This window comes from Pongo pygmaeus, chromosome 6 (genome assembly GCF_028885625.2).
Source record: "Pongo pygmaeus isolate AG05252 chromosome 6, NHGRI_mPonPyg2-v2.0_pri, whole genome shotgun sequence".
NCBI classification, from domain to species: domain Eukaryota; kingdom Metazoa; phylum Chordata; class Mammalia; order Primates; family Hominidae; genus Pongo; species Pongo pygmaeus.
Genome location: NC_072379.2, coordinates 25,520,106 through 25,545,169, shown reverse-complemented (window position 1 = coordinate 25,545,169; position 25,064 = coordinate 25,520,106). Strand labels below are relative to the sequence as shown.

The window sequence follows — 25,064 nt, the reverse complement described above, 5'->3', positions numbered from 1 at the left end:
TGAAGGAGCTTGACAAGAATCCCAAAGCCCTCGGGAAGAGGGGACCACAGAGGGCTGAAGCCGTGTCCCGAGCAGACACTTGGAAGATATCGTCTGCTGTTGTTTTGGGTTTTGCTATTTGATGACCGGAGGCTAACGTGCCAAAAATAAATCACAACTGCAAACCTGGGAGGCAGGCCAAGGCCCTGCAGGGACAGGGCATGGAGCCGAGTCTCCAGGCGGGAGGTGGGGGACCTCTGGTGGAGGGTGAGGGAAGCTTCGGTGGCCTGAGACCAGGCCAGACAGGATGCAATAGTGATCAATCTCCCCTCTGGAGCTCCCTTGGCCTCCAGGCCCAGAGAACGTAAATCCAGCCTTGTGCGGAAGGCACTTGCTTCTCTGGGAGCAATTTTGATTTCCGCATATGCTGAGAGCACTGCCCTGGAGGCTTTCTCAATGCACGACTGCAGCAGCTGACTGCCCGGGCTGTTGCAGGGACAGTGTGCATGATCACCCTACATAATGCAGACCTGTACAGGTTAGGGAGGCTGGGTGCAGTGGCTCACACCCAGCGCTTTGGGAGACCGAGGCAGGAGGATTGTTTAAGTCCAAGAGTTTGACAGCAGCCTGGGCAACAAAGTGAGACCCTGGCTCTACAAAAAAATTAAAAATTAGCCAGGTGTAGTGGCACGCACTTGTGGTCCCAGCTACTCAAGAGGCTTAGTGGGGAGGATCACTTGAGCCTGGGAGGTCAAGGCTTCAGTGAGCTATGATCATGCCACTGCACTCCAGCCTGAGCAACAGAGACTCAGTCTGAATCAATCAATCAATAAGGGACCTTCCCCTGCAGGAATCCACCTCTGATCTACCCTCTATAATTTCATCTAAAAAGCCTTCCTTTAAGGCCAGGCACAGTGGCTCATGCCTGTAATCCCAGCACTTTGGGAGGCCGAGGCGGGTGGATCACCTGAAGTCAGGAGTTCGAGACTAGCCTGGACAACATGACGAAACCCTATTTCTATCAAGAATACAAAAATTAGCCAGGCGTGGTAGTGCGCACCTGTAATCCCAGCTACTCAGGAGTCTGAGACAGGAGAATCACTTAAACCTGGAAAACGGAAGTTGCAGTGAGCCGAAGTCATGCCACTGCACTCCAGCCAGGGTGACAAAGGGAGACCCTGTCTCAAAACAAAAAAACCTTCCTTTAATCTTACATCAGATGTGTGGGTTTTTAAAATTATTCATGTGTTTTATTTATTTTATTTTATTGAGACGGAGTCTTGCTCTGTTGCCTGGGCTGGAGGGCAGTGGCACGATCTCGGCTCACTGCAACCTCAGCCTCCCATGTTCAAGCGATTCTCCTGCCTCAGCCTCCCAAGTAGCTGGGATTACAGGTGCCCACCACCACATCGAGCAATTTTTGTATTTTTAGTACAGATGGGGTTTCGCCATGTTGGCCAGGCTGGTCTCGAACTCCTGACCTCAGGTGATCCACCCGCCTTGGCCTCCCAAAGTGCTGAGACTACAGGCGTGAGCCACCACACCCGGCCTATTTTATTTTTTTGAGATGGAGTCTCGCTCTGTTGCCCAGGCTGGAGTGCAGTGGTGCAATCTTGGCACACTGCAACCTCTGCTTCTGGGGTCCAAGCGATTCTACTGCCTCAGCCTCCCGAGTAGCTGGGATTATAGGCGCAAGCCACCATGCCCAGCTAATTTTTGTATTTCTTTCTTTTTTTTTTTTTTGAAACAGAGTTTTGCTCTTGTTGCCCAGGCTGGAGTGCAATGGCATGATCTCGGCTCACTGCAACATCCACCTCCCGGGTTCAAGCAATTCTCCTGCCTTAGCCTCCCAAGTAGCTGGGATTACAGGCATGTGCCACCACACCTGGCTAATTTTGTATTTTTAGTAGAGACGGGGTTTCTCCATGTTGGTCAGGCTGGTCTCGAACTCCTGACCTCAGGTGATCCACCAGCCTCGACCTCCCAAAGTGCTGGGATTACAGGCGTAAGCCACCGTGCCTGGCCCTTTTTTTTGGGATGGAGTCTCGCTCTTGTTGCCCAGGCTGGAGTGCAATGGCGCAATCTCGCCTCACTGCAACCTCCGCCTCCCAGGTTCCAGCGATTCTCCTGCCTCAGCCTCCTGAGTACCTGGGATTACAGATGCTTGCCACCACACCCAGCTAATTTTTGTATTTCTAGTAAAGACAGGATTTCACCATATTAACTTGGCTGGTCTCGAACTCCTGACCTCAGATGATCCACTCGCCTCGGCCTCCCAAAGTGCTGGGATTACAGGCGTGAGCCACCATGCCCGGCCTTTTATTTTTATTATTTTTTTATTTTTATGAGACAGAGTCTCGCTCTGTCACCCAGGCTGGAGTGCAGTGGCATGGTCTCGGCTCACTGCAACCTCCGTCTCCCAGGTTCAAATGATTCTCCTGCTTTAGCCTCCCGAGTAGCTGGGATTACAGGCATGCGCCACCACGCCCGGCTAATTTTCGTATTTTTAGTAGAGATGGGGTTTCACCATGTTGGCCAGGCTGGTCTCGAATTCCTGACCTCGTGATCCGCCTGCCTCAGCCTCCCAAAATGCTGGGATTATAGGCGTGAGCCACCACACCTGGCCTATTTTATTTTTTTGAGATGGAGTCTTGCTCTGTTGCACAGGCTGGACTGCAGTGGTGCCATCTCGGCTCACTGCAACCTCCGCCTCGGGTTCAAGTGATTCTCCTGCCTCAGCCTCCCGAGTAGCTGGGATTACAGTCGCAAGCCACCATGCCCGGCTAATTTTTGTATTTCTTTTTTTTTGAGATGGAGTCTCACTCTTGTTGCCCAGGCTGGAGTACAATGGCACGATCTCGGTTCACTGCAACCTCTGCCTCCCAGGTTCAAGCGATTCTCCTGCCTCAGCCTCTTGAGTACCTGGGATTATAGATGCCTGCCACCATGCCTGGCTAATTTTTGTATTTGTAGTAGAGACAGGGTTTCACCATATTGAACAGGCTGGTCTCCAACTCCTGACCTCAGGTGATCTGCTTGCCTCAGCCTCACAAAGTGCTGGGATTACAGGCATGAGCCACCATGCCCGGCTTTTTACTTTTATTATTTTATTTATTTATTTATTTATTGAGACAGAGTCTCACTCTGTCACTCAGGCTGGAGTGCAGTGGCGCAATCTTGGCTCACTGCAACCTCCGCCTCCCAGGTTCAAGCGATTCTCCTGCCTCAGCCACCTGAGTAGCTGGGACTATAGGCACACGCCACCACACCCAGCTGATTTTTGTGTTTTTAGTAGAGACGGGGCTTCACCATGTTGGTCAGGCTGGTCTTGAACCCCTGACCTCGTGATCCACCTGCCTTGGCCTCCCAAAGTGCTCAGATTACAGGTGTCAGCCACCACCCCCGGCCCTATTTTTATTTTTTTAAAGAACCTTTCTTACCCATTTCATTTTCAGCCTGCAGTTTCTATTGTGAGGAGTTTCATACGCCAGGAAAAACATATGGTCTCTTGGTGCATGCAACTTCCTGCCAGCGTCCTCGTCAGTATGATTCTACCTTACAGGGAGTTGACAAAACTGGCAGCACTGTGCAACACGCAGGCACACACAGTGGACACTTAGTTTTCATTGTTCCCTCTCATTCTAAAACTACCTTTTTCCAAACTCCTAATATTCCAAATTGATGGCGGGGGGTGAACGTAGGGGAGACAGTGCTTTACCCATGATCTGAGCCCACAGATATGTTTTTAATTTTTTTCTTTCTTTTTTTTTTTTTTTTTTGAGATGTCGTCTCCCTCTGTTGCCAGGGTGGAGTGCAGTGGTGAGATCTTGTCTCACTACAACCTCCGCCTCCCAAATTCAAGTGATTCCCCTGCCTCAGCCTCCTGAGTAGTTGGGACTACAGGCGTGTGCCATGGCACCTGGCTGTTTTTAATTTTGTATGTATTTTTAATTTTTAAAATAGAGATGGGAGCTGTGTGCAGTGGCTCACACCTGCAATCCCAGCACTTCGGGAGCCTGAGGTGGGCGGATCACCTGAGGTCAGGAGTTCGAGGCCAGCCTGGCCAACATGGTGAAACCCCATCTCTACTAAAAATACAAAAATTAGGCTGGGCGTGGTGGCTCATGCCTGTAATCCCAGCACTTTGGGAGGCCGAGGCGGGCGGATCACGAGGTCAGGAGATCGAGACCATCCTGGCTAACACGGTGAAACCTCGTCTCTACTGAAAATACAAAAAAATTAGCCGGGCATGGTGGCGGGTGCCTGTAGTCTCAGCTACTCAGGAGGCTGAGGCAGGAGAATGGCGTGAACCCGGGAGGTGGAGCTTGCAGTGAGCCGAGATTGCGCCACTGCACTCCAGCCTGGGCAACAGATCGAGACTCCGTCTCAAAAAACAAACAAACAAACAAAACAAAAATTAGTCCGGCGTGGTGGTGGGTGCCTGTAGTCCCAGGTACTCTGGACGTTGAAGCAGGAGAATCGCTTGAACCCGGGAGGCAGAGGTTGCAGTGAGCCGAGATCGCGCCACTGCACTCCAGCCTGGGTGACAGAGCGAGACTCTGTCTCAAAAAAAAAATAAATAAATAAATAAAAAATAAAATAACAAGGGATAGGGGTCTCACGATGTTGCCTAGACTGGTCTCAAAGTTCTGGGTTTAAGCAATCCTCCTGTTTTGGTCCTCCCAAAGTGCTGGGATTACAGGCGTGAGAACCCACACTCGACCACAGATACCTAATTGAGACACATTTTACAAAGCACGTCATACAGTTTCACTTGGACAACAAAACCCTGGTATTAAGCCAATTTTAGAGAGATTGTGACTTGGTCAAGGTTGCCAAGTAGGTGAGTCGGAGAGCCTAGATTAACCCCGGATGTTGTGGGCGCCAGCATTTCCTTATAATGCTGACCATCTGGCTGGGTGCATTGGCTCACATCTGTAATCCCAGCACTTTGGGAGGCCGAGGTGGGCAGATCATGGGGTCAGGAGATTGAGACCACCCTGTCCAACATGGTGAAACCCTGTCTCTACTAAAAATACAAAAATTAACTGGGTACAGTGGCACATGAAGTCCAACTACTCAGGAGGCTGAGGCAGGTGAATTGCTTGAACTCGGGAGGCACTGCAGTGAGCCGAGATCGCACCACTGAACTCCAGCCTGGCAACAGAGCTAGACTCCGTCTCAAAAATAATAATAATAATAATAATAATAATAATAATAATAATAATAATGCTAGACTCTGTCCCAAAAATAAAAAATAATAATAATAATGCTGACCATCTGTTTCTTCCACTTTGGGGAAAATTTTTGTTGAATTGTTTACATACAAAAGAGCTGAAAAAGACTTCAGGGAATGAGTGCTAAGCATAAAAGCCTCCAACTTACTGAAATGCAACACATTGAAACACAAAATCTACAAGGTTTTAAATACCTGGAACTCTTTAACTTAGCTTTTTTTTTTTTTTTTTTTTGCTTTTTATACAGGGTCTTGCTCTGTTGCCCAGGCTGCAGTACAGTGGCGCAAACATGGCTCACTACAGCCTTGACCTCTTGGACTCAAGAGATCCTCTCGCCTCAGGCTCCTGAATAGCTGAGACCACAAGCGGGCAACACCATGGCCAGCAATTGTTTTTTTTTTTTGGGGACAGAGTTTCACTCTTGTAGCCCAGGCTGGAGTGCAATGGCACAATCTTGGCTCACTGTAACCTCTGCCTCCTGGGTTCAAGCGATTCTCCTGCCTCAGCCTCCTGAGTAGCTGGGATTAACGTCACCACACCTGGCTATTTTTATTTTTATTTTTAGTAGAGATGGGGTTTCACCATGTTAGCCAGGCTGGTCTTGAACTCCTGACCTCAGGTTATCTGCCCACCTCAGCCTCCCGAAGTGCTGGGATCACAGGCGTGAGCTACTGTGCCAGGTCTAATTTGCTTTTTTTTTTTTTTGAGAAGAGTCTCACTCTGTCACCCAGACTGGAGTGCAGTAGCACGATCCTGGCTCACTGCATCCAGGGTTCAAGCAATTCTCCTTGCCTCAGCCTGAGTAGCTGAGACTACAGGCGTGTGCCACCAGGCCTGGCTAATTTTTTTTTTTTTTGAGACGGTCCTGCTCTGTTGCCCAGGCTGGAGTGCAGTGGCGCAATCTCATCTCACTGCAACCTCTGCTTCCCAGGTTCAAGCAATTCCCCTGCCTCAGCCTCCCAAGTAGCTGGGATTACAGGCACCCACCACCATGCCCTGCTAATTTTTGTATTTTTAGTAGAGATGAGAGTTCACCATGTTAGCTAGGCTGGTCTCGAACTCCTGAACTCAGGTGATCCGCCCTCCTCAGCCTCCCAACGTGCTGGGATTACAGGCATGAGCCACTGCGCCTGGCCTAATTTACCGTTAAAAACCTATTTTCTCCCTCACATTTCTAAGCTACAGATTTGACTCTTGCTGGTTTATAAGGTATCTTCAGGTGATTGGTTCCAAGGCTCCTATGGATAACAAAAATCCACGGATGCTCACGTCCCTTATATAAAATGCCACATTATTTGCATATAACCTATGCATATCCTGCTGTATACTTTAAATCATCTCTAGATTACTTATAATACCTAGTATAATGTAAACGGGATGTAAATAGTTGTTACACTGTATTGTTTAGGGAATGACAAGGAAAATAGTCTACGTTTCCTACAGAAGTGACCATGAATTTTTTCAAAAAATTATTTTGACACAGGGTCTCACTCTGGGCTGGAGTTCAGTGGCGTGATCATAGATCACTGCAACCTTGAACTGGGCTTCTGCGATCCCCCCACCTCGGCCTCCCTAGTGGCTGGGACTACAGGTGCATGCTACTGCACCTGGCTGATTTATTTTTTGTAGGGATCTCACTTTGTTGCACAGACTTCAAATATTCTCAATCCTCGATTGGCTGAATCCATGGACACCGAACTCAGGGAATTGGAGCGCTGACTCGACAATCAATGAATGCATCACAAAATCCTTTCTGACCTTAGGGCAAAAGGCCAGTGCACCTAGAGGATTATTCCACACCTTTCTCCTTGTAGCAATGACTCCTACCAGGGAGTAGCCCTGGCCAGTCATGCTTGCATTTCATCATTTTTCTTTGATTCAATTTATTTGAATCACCACTACACCTGGACACGAGGGACATCTGAGCATTAACACTACAGACTCACAGAGGTCCCGAGCCTCCAGGAAAATGAGCAAAAGTGTCTTCTATAAACCCAAGAGGGAATATGCCGGGGGACTGGCCAGGAGTGAACTGTGCTGAGGCCCTCTTTCTGAAAGAGAGCCTCTTTCAGGAACTGAATGTTTAGGCACTCCAGGAACACAGCTGATAGGAGGCAAGACAGCAACTGGCTAATTCCCTCAATCACCAGCATCTCACTCACCTGGCAGTGATGTAGGGCTCTGAAACTCAGGAAAAAAATCAGAAAACAGAACCCATGGAGGTCAGGAGTTCTATACCAGCCTAGTCAACACAGTGAAACCATCTCTGCTGCTCACTTTTTATAAAAAAAAAAAAAAGACCTGCTGATCCTTTTGTAGTTAAGTGTGATGATTAGGTTTTCATGCTCATGAAGTGTGCCTCCCTCAAAACTGGTTGCACTGACACATTACCCATCTGACATGAAAAAAGTGGTCTACTCCAAATTGAATTCCATCCCCTTAAAGTTCTTCCCTAGCACGGAGTGGGGGATGGCAGTTAGCCTGAGTGTTTTAGGAAGAGGAGGCTACAACACCTTAAGCAGAGGAAAAGCACCTTCAGGGGAACTGCATATATTAAGAATGGTTTTTTATCTTCAATCAGGGGCGTCCAAGGGAGAGAATACAGTCATGGGTTTAGTTAGTTTATGGTTAGGCCAGTAAAACCCCTTCCTTATCCCTCTTTTCCACTTACCACTAGAGACAGAAACTATGACTCCAGGCTGCTAAAAGCCGAAAACAGAACAAAAGCTGGGTTGCACAAGCTTGCCTGGAAACAGTAGAGGAATAGTGACATGCAGTGCTGACCTAGCCACGGGGAACCCACCCCAAATAGACCTATTCCTGTTTCCTTTATCATTCACCTGATTAAAACAATGTATTTTTTTTTTTTTTCTTGAGACAGAGTCTTGCTCTGTCAGTGAGTGCAGTGGCATGGTCTCAGTTCACTGCAACCTGTGCCTCCTGGGTTCAGGCAATTCTCCCGCCTCAGTCTCCCAAGTAGCTGGGATTACAGGCATATGCCAGCACGCACAGCTTTAAACAATATTTTAAGCAGAGTTTCCTGCTACTGCTCAGCTTACGTAACTCCAGACCCACAGCACCTAGAACCTCTGAATTGAGCAGCATGTTATGTTTGCAAGTGAGCTACTTCTTATATAACCCCTCAGGGAGCTGTCAGATCTGGGAGGATGCTAATTTCATAACCAGAGACTATAGACTAAATGAACCATATCTTGGAGGAAAATGACTTTATTCTAATTAACTCACAAAGAATAAAATCATAACAGCTAGTTTAAGGAGGCCACACAAAGATTTGCCCAGTCCCAGATTCTACAGAGTAGGGACACCCCCACTTCCATTTCAATTCTGAAGCAAGGAAGCTAGGAATGACAGGAAAGGTTTAACTGATGGTTACACTTTATACCCCCACTATCAATTCTATTTTTATACTAAATTAACTTAGTTATGAGAGCTGATTTTCCATCTCTCCAGGTTGAACTTCTTCATTAGGCCAATCCTGCAAACAGAAAAGATTAAGTTAGAAGAGTGCTAGCTTCATATACTCAATAAAACAGAAGCCTTCCAAATTATGAAAGCAGCAACACAAGGCCAAGGCTATGGCTTTTTTTTTTTTTTTTTTTTTTTTTTTTGATAAAAAAGAGATGAGGTCTTGCTATGTTGCCCAGGCTGGTCTCGAACTCCTGGACTCAAGCAATCCTCCCACCTTGGCCTTCCAGAGTGCTCGGTTCCAGGAAGGTTATGGTTTTGTTTGTAAGCTACTGAAGGCATCCTACAACTAACAAGACACCCTAAATCTCAAGAGTTCCCCTGAGGAATTTAATTAACTCCTTTCACTCAATGAGGTACAGATACCAGGTATCAGTCTTTTTGTCTATTCCTGGATTTTGGTGAAAACAGAATCTAATCTTATATTCACAGCCTTAAGGCTAGAAGGTCACTTACATCCAGTAATCACAGTAAGATCTGGCATGCTGATTTATACCTTTTTTCTTTCTTTTAAATTTGAGACGGAGTCTCCCACTGTTGCCCAGGCTGGAGTGCAGTGGCGGGATCTTGGCTCACTGCAACCTCCGCCTCCCGGGTTCAAGCAATTCTCCTGCCTCAGCCTCCTGAGTAGCTGGGATTACAGATGCCTGCCACCACACCCAGCTAATTTTTTGTATTTTTAGTACAGATGGGGTTTTGCCATGTTAGCCAGGCTGGCCTCAAACTCCCGACATCAGGTGATCCACCCGTCTTGGCCTCCCAAAGTGCTGGGATTACAAGCGTGAGCCACTGTGCCTGGCCTATACCTTCTAAAGGAAGAAAATTCAGAAAATTACTCATAAAAATGACTAGAAACCTCTGGCCCAGTTGTTAGGAGTTAATTCTAGAGAAATTTCAACAAAGTCTTCTCTAATTTATTAATTTATTAAACACAGATTCCCCTAAGTTCTACAGGATCCAGGAATTCCACTGTGAATTAAGCAGATGTAAATTGGACAAATCACCTACCGTTTGCAAGTCGGCACTGTTTCAGCACCTCACTGAAACCCTCACAGAGCTTGATGTCACCCTGGTTCTGGGCACACTCCAGAAACTGTTTGATCTCATAGAAGCAAGGCTGCTGCTGCTGTGATGGCTGGGTTCCCTGAGGCTCCTGCGAAGGCAAAACATTAAACATTGCTGAGAAACAAAATCATACTTATGCCTAGACAATGAAGAGTATCCATCCTCTTTGAGGTTAACAGAAAATGGAACTAGCACCAGATGCAAATTAAAGTTCCCATCTATTAACATGGAAAATGAAAACATTTAAATCTTCATTCACTTAAAAAATATTTTAGGCCAAACGTGGTGGTTCACGCCTGTAATTCCAACACTTTGGGAGGCCGAGGAAGGTGAATCACTTGAGGTCAGGAGTTTGAAACCAGCCTGGCCAATATGGTGAAACCCCGTGCCTACTAAAAATACAAAAATTATCCGGGTGTGGTGGCAGGCACCTGTAATCCCAGCTACTTGGGAGGCTGAGGCAGGAGAATCGCTTGAACCTGGGTGGTAGAGCCTGGATGACAGAGTGAGAGTCCACCTCCAAAAAAGAAGAATTTAAATAAATATTTTTAGTGAAGACAGGGTTGTGCTATGTTGCCCAGCCTGGTCTCAAACTTCTAGGCTCAAGCAATCCCCTCACTTCAGCCTCCCAATGTGCTGGGATTATAGGCATGAGCCTCCGTGCCCAGCCAAAAGTGAAAATATTTAAAAGCTGAAAGCCAACAGTTTTAACAAAATTCCAATTACAACCAGAAAGATTCATAATTAAAGATGCAAATAAAGTGGAATTGTTATCTTGTTATCAAGACTAGTTTACTGAAGCTTCAGGGAGGAAAAATGGATGGAGCAGTTTCAAGCACACTGGAAATACAAGAGTATACACATCTATGCTCATTAGACTAGAAAACCCACACACATCAGAAAGATGGGTAATGGCAAACATCACGTAAAAGAGCACAGAGCTATGTGAGATTTTTGATTCGTTAACTAAGATCCAAGACAGGATTAGTAGGAAGTGTCACTGGGATGAAATATTCAAAGGGAAAAGTGGTTGTTTTACAGTGAGTCAAGTGGACTGTTGTAAGTCTACTCCTTGGGAAGAAATACAATTTGTACAGTACTTGTTGGTGCTGGCCTAAGGCAACTCAATGGCCAAATGTGGCTTTAAAACCCATTGTCTATTAACAGCACAGTGGGTTCTAAAATCAAAGACAATTCCTACACATAAGGAATTTATAAACGTCTGGGTTTTCTCATAAAATCCACCCATGGAAAGGAAATGCTGCCTAAATTCCCACCTGGTAAGTGATGTCAGGCCTCGCAGGCTCAGCATTACTTCCTCCACTGAAGCCCCCAGTAATGGCGTGACCCAGTGTATGCCCCACAGCAGAGCCCACAGCTACGCCAGCTGCAGTGGTTGCCATCTGGGCCATCAGACCTGGCTGCCGGGGCGCAGCAGCAGAAGAGCCAACTGCAGATGGGGGTGCCGCTGCTGGTGGCTGAGCGACTGGTGCTGGCCTGGGTGCAGCTCTCATCTGAGGGGCCCGGCTGTGAAAGAAAAGAAAAAAACATATCAAGTTCCCAATTCCAACCAGTTCTGGGAATTGTCAACTTAAAATAACTTACATATTAAAATGGACCTCAAGATTTTCATTTCAAATTATTTACATCATTTTCTCTCTTCAATTTTTTTTTTTTTTGAGATGGAGCTTTGCTCTTGTTGCCCAGGCTGGAGTTCAATGGCGCAATCTCAGCTCATTGCAACCTCCGCCTCCCAGACTCAAGCGATTCTCTTGCCTCAGCCTTCCGAGTAGCTAGGATTACAGGCACCCGCCACCACGTCCGGCTAATTTTTTGTATTTTTGGTAGAGACGAGGTTTCACTATGGTGACCATGGCTGGTCTCAAGCTCCTGACCTCAGGTGATCCACCCGCCGCGGGCTCCCAAAGTTCTGGGATTATAGGCCTGAGCCACCGCGCGCGGCCTAATTTTTTTTTTTTTTTTTTTTTTTTTTTTGAGACAGGGCCTCACTCTGATGCCCAGGCTGGAGTGCAGTGCCACGATCCCATCTCACTGCAACCTCTGCCTCCTGGGTTCAATCCATTCTCCTGCCTCCACTTCCCAAGTAGCTGGGATTACAGGCTCGCACCACCACACCTGGCTAATTTTTGTATTTCTAGTAGAGATAGAGTTTCACCATGTTGGCCAGGCTGGTCTCGAACTCCTGACCTCAAGTGATCCACCCGCCTCGACCTCCCAAAGTGTTGGGATTACAGGCCGTGAGCCACCACACCCGGTCACTTTAATCTTTTCTTATAATAGTAATAGCCTAGGACATACTAGTTTTTTCTGCTTCTTTGCAACCATTTCCATGTATTCGCATAGCCCACAGTATCTTTAAAGACATATCCAACATGTCATAAGAAATACAGACTACTAAAAGTTAGAAAGATTCTTACAGGATTCATTCATTCAAGTATTAGGTAACTACAAGGCGCTGGTAATGTAACTGTGAACAAGAGACAAAAATCTCTGCATTCATGGAGTTTACATGTTAGGGATCAAATAATTAACATAGGCTGCTAAGTGGTGGCTCTTGCCTGTAATCCCAGTGATTAGGGAAGTGGAGGCGAAAGGATCATTTGAGGCCAGGACTTTGAGACCAGCCAGGGCCACATAATGAGACCCTGTCTCTACTAAAATATAAAGTAGAATAAAGCCGCCAGGTGTGGTGCACAGGTGGCGCATGCCTGTAGTCCCAGCTACTCTGGAGGCTGAGGTGAGAGAATAGCTTGAGCCCAGGAAGTCAAGGCTGCAGTTAGCCATGATTACGTCACTGCACTACAGCCTGAGTTAAGACTCTGACTCAAAATATAAATAAACATTCTAATTAAGACCTAAAGATGGTCAACTGAGGAAATAATCTAGTCCAATTCCTTCATTTTACACATTACAAAACAAGACTGGCCAAAGTGACTCGTCTGAACTATTATACCAAAAGTAACTTCAACTATTCCTCATCTGTTCAACATTCAGATGCTTTCAACAATTTCGAGACCCCTTCTCAAATAACAAAAGGCTAGTTGTGTCCTGCACATATTTAAAAATCTTCATATGTATCACACTCCCTCTGACCATTTCCGGATCATTTCCTTGGGTGCTCTTTTCCCCGAAATCAGGCTAGGTCAATATTTATGCCTTCCTACCATTTGGCCATAACGTTATGCCTTTCCCGTTGTTTGGATAGGAAGCTTTTTCCGTAAGTGAATTCCCTCCTCACACTCCCCTAACATACGCTTTACGTTCAATTTACCCCCGCCTGGCCTAGGCGAGCCCACGCCGCAGCCGACCTTGGTTCGCCCCCGCCCGCGGCCTCCCTCTGCGTCATTGCCCCAGTAGGGTCCAGACGGCCGCGCTTTGGTCTCAAACCCTGCGATGGTCTCACCTGGCCGGAGGGGCCATGCGGGAGGTGCGGCTTCGGCTTCCACGCGGCATCCTAGGTACGCGACCGCTCGGCCTCCGGACGTTTGACAACCAGCGAAGAGCTAAGCGACTTTTGAGAAGACCGGAAGATGGGAGGCGGGGCCGGCCTCAAAGCGCAACCAACCAGCACACAGGCAGAGAACTTCCGTTCTCCGACGTCTCCGTAGGCCTGAAGGTCATTGGAAGAGCAGGACGTCACGGGGCGCCTCGTCCTGCGCGGCCAACGCCCTGAACTTGGCGCCAGGATCTTTAAAACCCGGAAGTTCCTGTGGTTGGTCCGCGAACCTTGTCCTCCGGTCGTCGCATCGGAGCACTTAGCATTTTGCTTCCTTAGGACAGCTGGACCGTTGCTACGTCCTTCAAACATTTGTATTAAATCCAACCTTAAGAGTGACTCACATCTCTGGGTGGATTGCCAGGGGACCTTGGGCAGATTGCTTAGCCTTTCTGAGCATTCAGTTACAAGGGCAAATATTTTTGGAGGCACAATGTGGACGCGTAGTATGAACTGAATGAAAGAAATCGGTTTCGTCAAAAATAAAGAGTTGAGTTAGTTGTATTTGGTATTTCTCTTTCTTGTCTGTGGATCCAGTCAGCAAAAGTTAAATTCAGGCAGCAATAATGTTTTACGTTTATGTATTACTATATATTTTCAGCTCCTTTACAGATGTATTATAGAATTTGTGTCCAGAATTGGGATAGTAACCACACACTGGTAAATTCAACAAAAATTTACTGAGTGTCTAGCTAGGTTCTGGAGATACTGCACCAAATCAGATAAGATTCTACCTTCACGAAGTTAAGTTTCAAGGAGGGGAGACACAAACACCTATGTAAATCAGGTGGTGGTGACATGAAAAGCAAGGAAGCAGACTGCATAACTAGAGGTTATGCAAGGGGGGGGGTCATTTGAACGGAGCCCTTGAAGAGGTGGGGAAGCAAGCTATGTGTTTATGAAGATAAGAACATTACAGGAAGAGAGAACAGCAATTGCAAAGGCCCCAAGGATCTGTGCTTTAGTGATAATTGGTGTGAAATGCTTTTTTTTTTTGAGATGGAGTCTGGCTCTGTCGCCCAGGCTGGAGTGCAGTGGCGCGTTTCTCAGCTCACTGCAGCCTCCGCCTCCCGGATTCAAGCGATTCTCCTGCCTCAGCCTTTGGAGTAGTTGAGATTACAGGCGCACGTCAACCCGCCTGGCTAATTTTTTATTTTAGTAGAAACAGGGTTTCGCCATGTTGGTCAGGCTGGTCTCGAGCTCTTGACCTCAGGTGATTCATCTACCTCGGCCTGCAAGTGCTGGGATTACAGGCATAAGCCACCAGGCCCAGCCTGAAGTGCTTTCAACAGTTACATTAAACATCGCTAAAATAAGGGGAAATTTGGCTAGTGGCATTTCATAATGGGCTCATGGGAAACTCCCATGCGGTTGGAGTGAGGTTTATTGAGGAGAGGAAGCAGAGATGGAACCATTTCTGCTTGATGTCAATCAGAAATTTCTCCCTTCCACCAGAGGAAGTACAGTTTAAAACAGCCTTCCCGTGTCCCAGCAACAGCAGAATGTACTTGGAACTAAAGGGTGAATAATGTGGGAGCTAAGCTATGAGGATGCAAAGGCAAAAGAATGATATAATGGGCTCTGGGGATTTGGAGGGATGTGCTAGGGGGGTAAGGGATAAAAGACTACACTGTTGAGTATGGTGTACACCGCTCGGGTGATGGGTGCATCAAAACCTCAGAAATCACCACTAAAGAACTTTTCCATGTAACCAAACACCACCTGTTCCCGCAAAAGTATTGAAATAAAAAGATTTTGAACAATAAAAAGGGTGAATTATACAAAAACCTTTTGTAAAAAACAAAGCTTTATTTTTACATAACTTCTTAAAGGAATGAATACTTTACAAATAATAAGACTTTTTACTTGCTTTTAGATAATTCATAAGCAGAGATGAAGACAAGGAGTCTTATAAAGGATACATTCTGGCACAAGAAGGGTTTAGAATGAGGAGAACTTTGGATAGTTCAAGACAGAAAGGAATCCAGACCAGAACATTTTACTCAAACGTGGCTAAGTCATTCATTCCTAAATTGAAAGACTATTAGATGTTCATACAAAGTTATTTTGTGTTGGTAAGGGATTGGAGAAAACCTAAATTCCTGCCAATAGAATATTGGTTAAAAAAAATAATGGCAGGCTGGGCGCAGTGGCTCACGCCTGTAATCCCAGCACTTTGGGAGGCCAAGGTGGGCGGATCACAAGGTCAACAGCTCGAGACCATCCTGGCTAACATGGTGAAACCCTGTCTCTAGTAAAAATACAAAAATTAGCCGGGCGCAGTGGCACGTGCCTGTAGTCCCAGCTACTTGGGAGGCTGAGGCAGGAGAATGGCGTGATCCCAGGAGGCAGAGGTTGCAGTGAGCCAAGATCGCACCACTGCATTCCAGCCTGGGCGACACAGCAAGACTCTGTCTCAAAAATAAAAAAAGGCACATTCACATAATATGCAACTATAAAAAAAGAATGAGGAATCTTCTCTGTATATTGACGTGAAATAATTTCCAAAATAAACTACAAGTGATAAAAAAAGCAAGGGGTAGAATTGAGTACAGTGTGCTATTATTTGTGTAAAACAGAAAAGACCATATTGTATATGCATAAAATATCTGAAGTTGATAACACTGGTTGCCTTCAGGCAGTGGGACTGGGTGTCTACGGTGGAGGGGGGCAGTCAGTAGCTTTTGGATTTTGAAGTAGTTAATGTATTCTATCCAAATAACAAATTAAGAAAAAGTAAATTAAAACAAAGAACAAAAAACTCAGAATTGAAAATACCAGAATTCTGCTACATATCATTTATAGTTTGCTGGGACAGATGTGTGAAGTTCACTCTGTTTTTTTGAGACGGAGTTTCACTCTTGTTGCCCAGGCGCAATCTTGGCTCGCTGCAACCTCCGCCTCACAGGTTGAAGCAATTCTCCTGCCTCACCCTCCCAAGTAGCTGGGATTACAGGTGTGTACCACCATACCTGACTAATTTTGTATTTTTAGTAGAGATGGGGTTTCACCATGTTGGTTATGCTGGTCTCAAACTCCTGACCTCAAGTGATCTGCCCACCTCAGCCTCCCAAAGTGCTAGAATTACAAGTGTGAGCCACTGTGCCTGGCTAGTTCGCTTTTTAGTAAAATTTCTATAGCAACTTCTCATTCCATAGTGATTTCAGTCACTCTCAACAAATTTACTTATAGTTATTAATATCTGAACTTTTGCAGGTTTTATCATAGATATGACATTGGCCAAATGGACTCTTGAATATTATAGTAAACATTCTGCTCAAATTAGGTAACAGGTGTTTGAAGTTTTAAAATTATGCAAACTGTATTCCAGAAATTTTACTTCTAGGAATTTAAGAAACAGTCATGATTGTACAAATAAATGTGTTGTAGGGATGTTCATTTAACAAAATGTGTAAAACAGGAAAAACTTGTAAACAACCTAAGTGTCCTATAATAGAATTCGTTAAATAAGTTATGATACATACACATGATGAAATGTATGCAGCCATTAAAAAATGTTATGAGGGGCTGGGCACGGTAGATCAAACCTGTAATCCCAGCACTTTGGGGAGCTGAGGTGGGTGGATCACTTGAGGCCAGGAGTTTGAGACTAGCCTGGCCAACATGGTGAAACCCCATCTCTATTAAAAATACAAAAATTAGCTGGGTGTGGCTCATGCTTGTAATCCCAGCTACTTGGGAGGCTGAGGCAGGAGAATTGCTTGAACCCGGGAGGCGGAGGTTGCAGTGAGTAGAGATTGCACCATTGCACTCCAGCCTGGGTGACAAGAAGGAAACTGCGTCTCAAGAAAAAAAAAAAGTTAGGAAAGAATATTTGACATGAAAGGTATTTTTACAATACATACAATACATTGTGTGAAAGAGCAGATTACGCGATAGTACACAGTGTGTTTGTATTTTGAGAAAGTAAATATTGGAATTATATATACCCAACTAGTAATGTCATCCATTGAGTCATGGAATTATAAGTGACTTTTTTTTTGCTTGTCCCTATTTTTCAGTTTTTCTACAGTGACCATACTTGCCATAATTAAACATAGCATGGTAGTTTAAAATATGTCCACAAATTCTTTGATATTCTCTTCAAAAGGTGAAGCCCAGTCCCTATCCCCTTGAGTGTGGGCTGGGTTACCTGACTGATTCCCTTCTGACAGATAGGAAAAAGCAAAAGTGATGGTTTGCAACTTTGCAAACTACATCATAAAAGGTACTGTGGCTTCCTCCTTGTTCACTGTTTGATTACTCACTTGGGAAAGCCAGCTGTCACACCATGACACCTAAGCAGCCTGTAGAGAGGCTCATGTGACATGAAGTGAGGCCTCAGGTCAGCAGTCACGTTAAGTGAGCCACCTTGGAAACAGGCTTTAGGTGACTGCAGTCTCAGTTGACAGCTTGACTGCAATGTCACGAGACACCCTGAGCCCAAATGACCCAGCTATGTCAGTCCTGAATTCCTGACCCACAGCAATGGAGATCTAAGTATTTTTTTATATTTGTTTATTTTTGAGACAGTCTCTCACTCTGTCACCCAGGCTGGAGTGCAGTGGTGTGATCTTGGCTCACTACAACCTCTGCCCCCTGGGCTCAAGTGATTCTTCTGCGTCAGCCTCCTGAGTAGCTGGGACCACAGGTGCGTACCACCATGCCTGGCTAATTTTTGCATTTTCTGTAGAGATGGAGTCTCATGATGTTGCCCAGGCTGGTCTTGAACTTCTGGACTTGTGATCTGCCCACGTTGGCCTCCCAAAGTGTTAGGATTATAGGCATGAGCCACTGTGCCCGGCCCTAAGTATTTATTTTAAGCCACTAGGTTTGGAGTAATTTGTTACATAGCAGTAGATAAGTAATACACATATTTCCTACAGTGACCACGCTTATAATTTAAATTTAATTAAAAAGGCCAGGTGCAGTGGCTCATGCCTGTAATCCCAGCACTTTGGGAGGCTAAGTCTGGAAGATCGCTTGAGCCCAGGAGTTTGAGACCAGCCTGGGCAACATGGCAAAACCCCTGCTCTACAAAATACAAAAAAAATTAGCCGGGTGTGGTGGTGTGTACCTGTGGCCTCAGATACTTGGGAGACTATGGTGGGAGAATCACTTGAGTCCAGGAAGTTGAGGCTGCAGTGAGCTGTGACTGTGCAACGGTACTCTAGCCTGTGGGACAGTGAGACTCTGTCTCAAAAAAAAATTTTTTTTGGCCAGGGGCGGTGGCTCATGCCTGTAATCCCAGCACTTTGGGAGGCCGAGGCAGGTGGATCACAGGGTCAAGAGATCGAGACTATCCTTGCCAACATGGTGAAACCCCATCTCTGCTAAAAATACAAAAATTACCTGGGTGCGGTGGCATGCACCTGTAGTCCCAGCTACTTGAGAGGCTGAGGCAGGAGAATCACTTGAACCCGGTAGGCAGAGGTTGCAGTGAGCCGAGATCACGCCACTGCACTCCAGCTCAACAAAAAATTTTTTTTAAATTAAAAAGTTTTACTATCTAAATGAACAAAATCACCAGGTGCAGTTGATTACACCTGTAATCTCAGCACTTTGGGATATTGAGGTGGGAAGAATATCTGAGGTCAGGAGTTTGAGACCAGCCTGCTGTGAGCAGAGATTGCACCACTGCACTTCAGCCTGGGAGACAGAGACCCCATCTCAAAAAAAAAAATAAATAAAAATAAAAATAAAAAACCAACAAATGCATTTGAAAAGAACAGCATCAGCCAGGCACAGTGGCTCACGCGTGTAATCCCAGCACTTTGGGAAGCCGAGGGTGGAGGATAGCTGAGCCCAGGAGTTTGAGACCAGCCTCGGCAACATGGTGAAAACCTGTCTCTGCAAAGAATACAAAAATTAGCCAAGTGTAGTAGCATGCACTTGCAGTCCCAGCTACTTGGGAGGCTGAGGGGGAAGGATTGCTTGAGCCTGGGAGGTCAAGGCTGAAGTGAGCTATGATTGCACCACCACACTCCAGCCTGGGCAACAGAGCAAGACCCTGTCCCAAAAAAGAAACAAACAAACAAACAAAAAACATGTAAAAACAAAACAAAACAGAACAGCATCATTTCCTTATCATTAGTTTGAAGGAAGTGAATTGCCTATAAAAGTTTCCATTTTCAAAAAAAGCATTCAAATATAGTGTGAGGCCAGGCATGATGGCTCATTCCTGTAATCCCAGCGCTTTGGGAGGCTGAAATGGATTGTCTGGGCCCAAGAGGTTGAGGCTGGTGTTTGTGCCACTGCACACCAGAAGCCTGGGCAACAGAGCTTGCCCCTGTCTCAAAAGAACAAAACATGGTTTACCACAACCAACAGGAAAATTCTGGATAAAACTACATATGAAATATTTACTGCTGTGCTCAACAAGGTATTATAGAGGCCAAAGGCAAAAGTCCTGGGGTCAGGCCACCTGGTCTGCTATCTGATCAGCTGTGTCATCTTTGGAAAGGTACTTGAACTCTCTGTGCCTTAGAATCCCTTTTCTAAAATGTGGGCTGGGCGCAGTGGCTCATGCCTGTAATCCCAGCACTTTGGGAGGCTGAGGCGGGTAGATCATCTGAGGTCAGGAGTTCGAGACCAGCCTGGCCAACAAGGTGAAACCTGGTCTTTATGAAAAATACAAAAATTAGCCAGGCATGGTTGTGGGCACCTGTAATCCCAGCTACTTGGGAGGCTGAGTCTGGAGAATTGCTTGAACCCAGGAAGCAGAGGTTGCAGTGAGCTGAGATCATGCCACTGCACTGCAGCTTGGACGACAGAGCAAGACACTGTCTCAAAAAAAAAAAATGTGGATAGCAGCATCTACCTCGAAAAATTGTTGTGGGATAAATTGTGTGGAGAACCTACCAACTATAAAAAAAAGTTTCAGGACCCCATATAAATTTATCACACCAAGGGGGAAGTTACACCCTGATTGAGTCACATAGCATGTTCGTAACTTCTGGTTCTTAAATTATAATTTATTATTTCCTTATTCTTTTCATTCTGTAAATGACTATGAGAGACCAGAGACTAGACCTCCTCTCCTTCCAATCACTCACCTTTGTTAGAGATTAACTGCCTCCTTTATTATTCTGTACCTAACTCACACCAGATGGCACAAAAGACTCTATGACTTACATCTTCAGTGTGGAAGGTTAAACACGTCTTTCCCGGAAAAAAGACCACCTCATCTGGGCACAGTCACTCATGCCTGTAATCCTAGTACTTTGAGAGGCCGCCGAGGTGAGTGGATTGCTTAAGCCCAGCAGTTTGAGACCACCTGGGCAATGTGGCAAAACCCCGTCTCTACAAAAAATACAAAAATTAGTTGGGTGTATTGGTGTGTGCCTGTAGTCCCAGCTACTAGGGATGCTAAGGTGGGAGGATGGCTTAAGCCTGAGAGGTTGAGGCTGTAGTGAGCGGCGATTGTGCCCCTGCACTCCAGCCTGGGTGACAGAGTGAAAGAAAGACCACCTGGACTAAACGGAGAGGTGCTTTAATTCTGCTAAGCTTCTCTAAACTTTGTCTATGTAAGTGATCCCAAACTTCTAAGCCTTGGAACACTGACTTCCACTCTTTGGTATCTGTGCTTCCCAGGTGGCCTTCCTAAAACTCTGTGCATGAATAAACTCCCTTTAGATTCTGACTCTTTTGATTATTTGAGGTTGGCACGCAGTGCAATATACATTATAATATGCAAATATGAACCTTCAGAGTAGTCTATGACATTTAGGTAGACATCCTTTTTTTTTGAGATGTAGTCTTGCTCTGTCGCCCAGGCTGTAGCACAGTGGCATGATCTCGGCTCACTGCAACCTTGGCCTCCAAGGTTCAAGCAATTCTCCTGACTCAGGCTCCTGAGTAGCTGGGATACAGGCACCCACCACCGCGTCCGGCTAGTTTTTGTATTTTTGGTAGAGATGGGGTTTTGCCATGTTTGCCAAGTTGGTCTCGAACTCCTGACCTCAGGTGATCTGCCCGCCTCGGCCTCCCAAAGTGTTGGGATTACAGGAGTGAGCTACAGTGCCCAGCCGACATTTAGGTAGAAATCTTACACATATTCCTATCTTTGGTCTCTCTCCGCTTATCTTTGTGACCTTTTCTTTACAGATAAGAACAAATCATTTGTGGACTTGAAAAGAGTTACCATAGTAACTGAAAAAAACCCCGGGAAAGTTAAAATGCCATTCTTGCTGCTCTCTTTTAATTAATAAACCCTAAAAAGGCTAATCCACTTGGGCACTACTTAATTAACAATCAATTAGTAAGGAAAAGATATCGAAGCAGTAAACTTAAGTGACAGCGAAAAGTTCTGTTGACCAAGCATGGATTCTCTCCTCCTCAGAACCAAGTTACAGTTGGAGTTACAGTAAATACTTCGAACAGGTCCTTCGGTATCCTGTAGGAAATCAGACAAAAACACAGGTCAGTTACTTCTTTTGTTTTTCTTTTTTTGACACGGGGTCTCACTCTGTCGCCCAGGCTGGAGTGAAGTGGGGCAATCATGGCTCACTGCAGCTTAGACCTCCTGGATTCAAGCGATCCTGCCGCCTCAGCCACGCAAGTAGCGGGGACTACAAGCACGCGCCACCACGCCCAGATTATTTTTTGTATTTTTGTAGCGACGTGGTTTCACCACGTTGACCAGGGTAGTCTGGAACTCCTGAGCTAAAGTGATACGTCTGCCTGGGCCTCCCAAAGTGCTGGAATTACAGGTCTGAGCCACCGGGTCCAGCCCAATTACTTTCTTCAGTCTGAGTATGAGCGCCGGAAGAAAAGGTCTTACCTGCATCTATTTTTTTTAGAGACAGGGTCTCCCTCTGGCACCCAGGCTGGAGAGCAGTGGCGCAATCTTGGCTCACTGTAACCTCAACCTCCCGGGCTCGATCGCGTGTGTGTGTGTGTGTGTGTGTGTGTGTGTGTGTGTGTGTGTGTGTGTGTGACGGAGTCTCGCTCTGTCGCCAGGCTGGAGTGCAGTAGCACGATCTCGGCTAACTGCAACCTCCACCTCCCGGGTTCAAGCCATTCCCCTGCTTCAGCCTCCCAAGTAGCTGGGACTACAGGCGCGCACCACAATGCCCGGCTAATTTTTTTTTTTTTTTTAAATTTTAGTAGAGATGGGGTTTCACCATGTTGGCCAGGATGGTTTCGATCTCCTGACCTCGTGATCCGTCCTCCTCGGCCTCCCAAAGTGCTGGGATTACAGGTGTGAGCCACTGCACCCAGCCATCGATCGTTTATATTTTTAAAAAGATGTTTTCTTCGTTTCCTAGCCCCTTCTACCCGCCTATGAAGTTCCAAAGGCTTTAATGCTATTGCAACGGCCATAAGAGGCCAAGCTGGTGGGTGCCGCTCCCTAATGCAGTTCCCTCAGAGGCAGCCGACCCTGCCCAGGGCGAGCAGCGCCGTGTGGGGGGGGGACGCTCCCAGGGTCCCCGGGGCCCTGGTTGGGGGAGGTGTTGGGCTCACGTACCCAGGCTCAGGTGAGGCGAGTGCGCAGCCTGGGTTGCAGCTGGCGCTGGCGGCGCTTGCGCTGGCCATTGAGGAGCTTCTGCGCGACCTTGCGCTCGTGCCCGCCAGCCGCAGGCCGGTTGGAGCGCAGCGCCTGCTCGCGCCGAGTCCGGCCCTTGCTGCGCCCCGCCCCGCAGGCCGGGAAGTCGCGCAGGTAGTAGTAGTCCAGGCAGTCGTAAAGCTCCTCCTCGTAGCTTATGGGTGGCGGCGGCAGGGCCAGAGGCTGCAGACGCGGAAGCGCCCGCTCTGCGGCCGCTTCCATCCTGCCCAGGCCTGTGGCCACCGGCGGCCACCTGCCCGCGTCTGGGCGCTCCTGGAAGACCCAGCAGCCCCGCCTCCAGTTCAGATGGGCTCAGCGTGAAGGTGGGGGTGCCTTCGGCGACGCCATAGAGGCTGACCTTGGACGACGTCACAGTGGCGGTACAGTGCCTGGAGCAGGGCTGTCTTCTTGGAGTGCGGCCTGGTAACCAGGACCTCCCCGCCAGATCCTGTATGTTGCTGGAGAAGGGTAGCTGACAAACTCCAACTCAGCACAGTGTTTGTGTTGGTCAAAAATAGGAAACTATGTTAAAGCGCGGCGGAAGTGGGAGGATCCCTTCAGGCCAGGCAGTCAAGAGCAGCCTGGGCAACATAGCGCGACCCCATCTCTGAAGTCCCACCTCAGCTTCCCAGCTACTTGAACTCCAAGGTTCATGGCTCCAATGAGCTATCTTCCCACTACAGCACCCCAGCCTGCGAGACTGAGGTAGATCCTGTCTAAAAAAATAAAAAAGAAAACTATCCAAGTGTGCAACAGGGAGGGACTGCTTAAAGAAAACAGGAGGCTGACTGGGCCCTATAATCCCAGCATTTTGGGGGGCCGAGGTGGGAGGATGGATGGCTTGGGTAACATGACGAAACCCCGTCCCTACAAAAGATACAAAAATCAGCCGGGCACGGTGCACCCCGGCCTAATTTTTGTATTTTTAGTAGAGACGGGGGTCTCGCTCTGTTGCCCAGGCCGGTTTCGTCCTGGGTTCAAGTGATCTTCTCACCTTGGCCTTTAGAGTTGTTGGGATTTCAGCTGTGAGCCACCACACCCTTCCTGGGTTAGGCTATTTAATAACATAAGAAAGTGTGGTGGCTCACGCCTCACTTTGGGAGGCCAAGGCGGGTGGATCACCTGAGGTCAGGAGTTCGAGACCATCCTGGCCCATGTGGTGAAACCTGGTCTCTACAAAAAACGCAAAAATTAGCTGCGTGTGGTGGCACATGCCTGTAATCCCAGCTACTCAGGAAGCTGATAGAGGAGAATTGCTTGAACCTGGGAGGTGGAGGTTGCAGTGAGCCGAGGTCACACCACTGCATCCCAGCCTGGGCGACAGATCGAGACTCCAGAGTTTAAGACCAGCCTGGGCAATGTAGTGAAACCTTGTTTCTACAAAACAGACAAAAAAAGCCAGGTGTACCTGTGTCCACCTGTGGCCCCAGCTGCTTAGGAGGCTGAGGCAGGAGGATCACTTGGGGCCAGCAACTCAAGGCTGCAGTGAGCTATGATCATCCCACTGCTCTCCATCCTGAGCAATAGAATGAGACCATGTCTGTAGATAGCTAGCTAGATAATTGATACATAGTTTTCTGTCGGAAATTTTTTTCCTAGATTTGAACCTGTTTTTCTAAAGTAGCATTCAACACATCAGCATTTTACAGTGTTATTAGTTGTTAATATGATTGTTTTTCTGAAATACAGTATCCTTTACAAAAGCAGTTTTGTCTTTCAAAGCACATAGATAGGTCCTCAAGTGAATTTGTCTGATGTTGGTGACCTTGGTACCATTTTCTCCAGTTGATTGGAAAAGTCAGTCAATAATTTCAGGTCACTGTTGGCCTTAAAGAAGAGCCCAAAGGTAGTAAGCAAGGGTGCTGGTGTCCAGTCGCCTTCTAGAAGCATTTTCACCTTCCCTTAATGTTTCTCTTTATGAACATAGAAGTACTGTATGTAGAATTGACCCAGTGCTGCCCTGGCAACTTTGTGTATTAGGCCAGATTTACATTTTTTACCTTTATAAGAGGCACCCTGGTAGGCTAGTGGAGTTACACATGAAGTCTGATCTCAGCTGCACTGTCCAGAGATGCAACACAGTCCAATCAAATAACATTCTCTGAGCCTGTTTCTTTAGCTGTTAAATAAGAATAATAATTATACTCATCTAAAAAGACAGCTTATTGTATTTGAGTGGTCTTTTATTTTCTATGAAACTGTCTTTAACACAGCAATTATTTTCATTGCCATA

The 25,064-nt window shown here is 46.6% G+C and overlaps 2 protein-coding genes, 1 long non-coding RNA gene and 1 pseudogene across 6 annotated transcripts in view; 2 read left to right on the top strand and 2 right to left on the bottom strand.

Annotated features, from left to right (window-relative positions):
* Positions 1 to 7,523: 7,523 nt before the first annotated feature.
* Positions 7,524 to 7,617, top strand: LOC129041876 (small nucleolar RNA U13; annotated as a pseudogene).
* Positions 7,618 to 8,428: 811 nt separating this feature from the next.
* Positions 8,429 to 14,061, bottom strand: CHCHD2 (coiled-coil-helix-coiled-coil-helix domain containing 2). 2 transcript variants are annotated; one of them, XM_054495594.1, is made up of 4 exons: positions 13,192 to 14,061; positions 11,045 to 11,294; positions 9,711 to 9,855; positions 8,429 to 8,712 (listed from the first exon to the last, which is right to left on the bottom strand). In XM_054495594.1, the coding sequence occupies exons 1-4, from the start codon at positions 13,239 to 13,241 to the stop codon at positions 8,702 to 8,704; spliced, it is 456 nt and encodes a 151-aa protein (XP_054351569.1). In that variant the 5' UTR covers positions 13,242 to 14,061; the 3' UTR covers positions 8,429 to 8,701. The 2 variants fall into 2 exon arrangements, with proteins under 2 accessions (XP_054351569.1, XP_054351570.1); XM_054495595.1 differs by having other exon boundaries at positions 9,707 to 9,855; positions 13,192 to 13,347.
* Positions 14,062 to 21,462: 7,401 nt separating this feature from the next.
* Positions 21,463 to 23,213, bottom strand: NUPR2 (nuclear protein 2, transcriptional regulator). The gene is made up of 2 exons (XM_054495597.1): positions 22,754 to 23,213; positions 21,463 to 21,679 (listed from the first exon to the last, which is right to left on the bottom strand). The coding sequence occupies exon 1, from the start codon at positions 23,051 to 23,053 to the stop codon at positions 22,760 to 22,762; it is 294 nt and encodes a 97-aa protein (XP_054351572.1). The 5' UTR covers positions 23,054 to 23,213; the 3' UTR covers positions 21,463 to 21,679; positions 22,754 to 22,759.
* LOC129040760 (uncharacterized) overlaps positions 22,851 to 25,064 on the top strand; it is a 39,260-nt gene continuing 37,046 nt past the window's right edge. The window contains exon 1 of one of the 3 annotated variants that reach the window (XR_008503724.2): positions 22,851 to 23,536. This is a non-coding gene — a long non-coding RNA (uncharacterized LOC129040760). The remainder of the gene's footprint in view (positions 23,537 to 25,064) is intronic. The other 2 variants (XR_008503723.2, XR_008503725.2) reach the window with 2 other exon arrangements.